Genomic DNA, 2,980 nt, shown 5'->3' on the forward strand with positions numbered 1-2,980 from the left:
AGAGACTGATTCCCTTAGTAGACTTTCTGGCAGCGTGGAAACTTCTGCCAAATGTCTCACAATGTGTCCTGCAGACTGCAGGCTCTGGTAATGGAACAGGAAGTAAACAATCTCTTGAGGAAGGAGGCCATCGTGGTGGTCCCTCCTCGTGACAGAGTCCGGGTTCTACAGCCGGTACTTCATCGTTCCCAAGCAGGAAGTTCCTCAGGGTTGCTTTCGGGGGCGAAGCTTACGAATATCGAGTTCTTCCGTTCGGTCTTGCACTCTCACCCGGCACTTTCACCAAGTGTGTGGATGCTGCTCTGGCTCCTCTGCGACTCCAGGGCATCTGCTGCGACTCCAGGGCATCTGCATACTCAACTACATCGACGATTGGTTTATTCTAGCTCATTCGGAGCATATGGCGGTTCGGCATCGAGATGTCGTCCTCGCCCATATGAAAGAACTGGGGTTGCGACTGAACGCTAAGAAAAGTGTGCTTTCTCCATTACAGAGAACCATTTATCTGGGCATGGTGTTGGATTCGACCACGATGCAGGCACGTCTGTCTCCTGCTCGGATCGAGTCAATCCTCACGGCAGTCAAGAGAGTGAGAGAAGGCAGTCACTCACTGTCAAACAGTTCCTTGAACTGTTAGGTCTGATGGCAGCTGCATCCAACGTGGCTGGGGAGCGTTCGTGAGTGACCGCTCCACCAAGGGTCTATGGGGAGGTCACCATCTCACGTGGCACATGAATTGCATGGAGATGCTGGCCATGTTTCAAGCTTTGAAACACTTTCTCCGGGGCCTGAGAGGCCACCATGTGCTGGTTCGCACAGACAGTCAATATGGGAGCAGACATCCTGTCGAGGTAGGGGCCGAGGCTCGGGGAATGGAAGCTCCACCCTGAGGCGGTGGAGCAGATTTGGAAGAAGTTCGAAAGCAAGCCCAGGTTTGTTTGAATCTCGAGAGACCTTACTTTGTCCCCTCTGGTTCTCCCTCTCACATCCAGCTCCTCTCGGACTGGATGCTATGGTACAGACGTAGCCAAGGCTGCTTCTGTACACATTTCTCCTGATTGTTCTGCTCCTGGGAGTTCTGGAGAGAGTTCGCCGGGATGGGGTGCGTCTCCTAAGTTAGTTGCTCCGTACTGGCCTGGCCAGCCATGGTTTGCAGACCTGGTAGCCCTTCTCAAGACTCTCCATGGGATATTCCCGTCAAAGCGGGATATCCTCTCTCAGGCGGGGTACACCATCTTTCACCCCTCGTCCGGAGTTGTGGAAACTGTGGGTATGGCCCCTGAGGGGGCACAACTCATAGCTTCCGGTCTCTCAACTAAGGTGTTGAGACCATACCCCACTCCAGAGCTCCCTCCACAGGGAAACTGTACACCTTAAAGTGGGTTGTTCACTTCATGGTGCGGAAATCGTCAACTACTCCCAGTAAACTGCCTGGTTGGTTCAGTTCTGGAGTTCCTACAGGAACGATTTTTCGCAGGTTTGACCCGCTCCACATTTAGAGTGTTCGTGGTGGCCATAGCTGCTTACCACGTCCCTTTGGGTGGTCTTTCACTGAAGGTGAAACCCGTTGGTACATGTTTCTTTCATTGTGCTTGAGGCCAGGAGAAGTATGGTACTGCTCCAGACTTTCAGGTGCATCTGTCTTAGTGGTGCTCGCCATGATTTCACACTAGAGAAGCATTTGTCAGTATGGTGGTGGCGTGGGCATACTTGTTCCCAAAGCGTTTTCGACGCAGCGTCTCTAGGTTACGTATGTAACCCTGGTTCCCCAAGGAAACGAGACGCTGCGTCGTGTTGCCATACTTCCTGCATCCCTGTGAGCGACTTGCTTCAACTTATCAGAAGCTAACGCTGCTTGTTTCGGATGCGCTTTTAAGCTCTCTGGTCTCTACGTCACCCCGCCCGTGACGTTTCGCCATTCCATTGGACTGATTTCACATGTGATTCAGAGCATGGGCACACAGGGGCGTTCCCAAAGCGTTTTCGACGCAGCGTCTCATTCCCTCGGGAAACCAGTGTTACATACGTAACCTAAAGATGTTCTTTCACCTATTGCAAGTTTTCTTTTTGTTTTTTTCCAAAAAGTTCTGGTGCTTGAACACAATTTCTGAAATTCACAGACATACAAAGAAAGTTTTGGTGATAAATGTTTAGAACAAATTTGTTGAGTGAATAATCTATACACTGAACATAAATATATAGTTTGAACCATATGTTTTTCTCAAATTACATTCATGACTTGGTTCAAACCTTAAATTTGGTTTATATTAATACAAAACATTTCTTTTTTATTTCCAAAAACAAAAACTGACATTCATTCAAAGTAAAAAGATTATTTGTTATAAAGTCACAATGAAACAAAAGTCAAGTCACCTTTATTTATATTGCGCTTTATACAATACAGATTGTGTCAAAACAGTAAACAGGAAAATATTTTGTCAATAATGCAAGAGGACAATAACAAACAATAAATTTTTCAGTTAAAGTCATTTAATTGATGATTCAGTGATGTCATCATCAAGTTCAGTTCTCTTCCAATAGTATTTATACAATCAAGCCAACAATATTGCCAGAAATTAAGCGTCCCCAACAATGCAAGCCAAAGGCAACAGTGGCAAGGAACCAAAACCCCATTGGTGACAGAAATGGAGAAAAAAATCTTGGGAGAAACCAGGCTCAGTCGGGTTTGGGGACTTGGTTCTGTGCCTCGGTTGTTGATTGGATGCTGAGATATTTAGGAGGACTAAATGACTGTAGTCATGTAAACGTCACCAGAGGGAAGTCTGTCCAGTTATAACATTCTGATTGAACATTACGAGGTCAAAACATTTGAAAAAAATAATAATAAAAATGAAACATTCACGGATACACTGTTCACCATAACATATATAACATGCATTTGAAAAACAGACAGGGTGAATTTTCATTTCAAGGCAACTTTAAAATGTAAAAAAAATAAAAATAATATCAGTGATCAGTC

The 2,980-nt window shown here is 45.9% G+C and overlaps 1 protein-coding gene across 1 annotated transcript in view; it reads right to left on the bottom strand.

The window, feature by feature from the left end:
- LOC107733313 (matrix-remodeling-associated protein 5-like) overlaps window positions 1–1,185 on the bottom strand; it is a 74,577-nt gene extending 73,392 nt beyond the window's left edge. Inside the window, exon 1 of the mRNA XM_016544884.1 lies at window positions 1,136–1,185. Coding sequence (XP_016400370.1) covers window positions 1,136–1,185 — 50 coding nt within the window. The remainder of the gene's footprint in view (window positions 1–1,135) is intronic.
- Between the last annotated feature and the right edge of the window lie 1,795 nt (window positions 1,186–2,980).

Source organism: Sinocyclocheilus rhinocerous, unplaced genomic scaffold (assembly GCF_001515625.1).
Source record: "Sinocyclocheilus rhinocerous isolate Xijiao unplaced genomic scaffold, SAMN03320098_v1.1 scaffold880, whole genome shotgun sequence".
NCBI classification, from domain to species: domain Eukaryota; kingdom Metazoa; phylum Chordata; class Actinopteri; order Cypriniformes; family Cyprinidae; genus Sinocyclocheilus; species Sinocyclocheilus rhinocerous.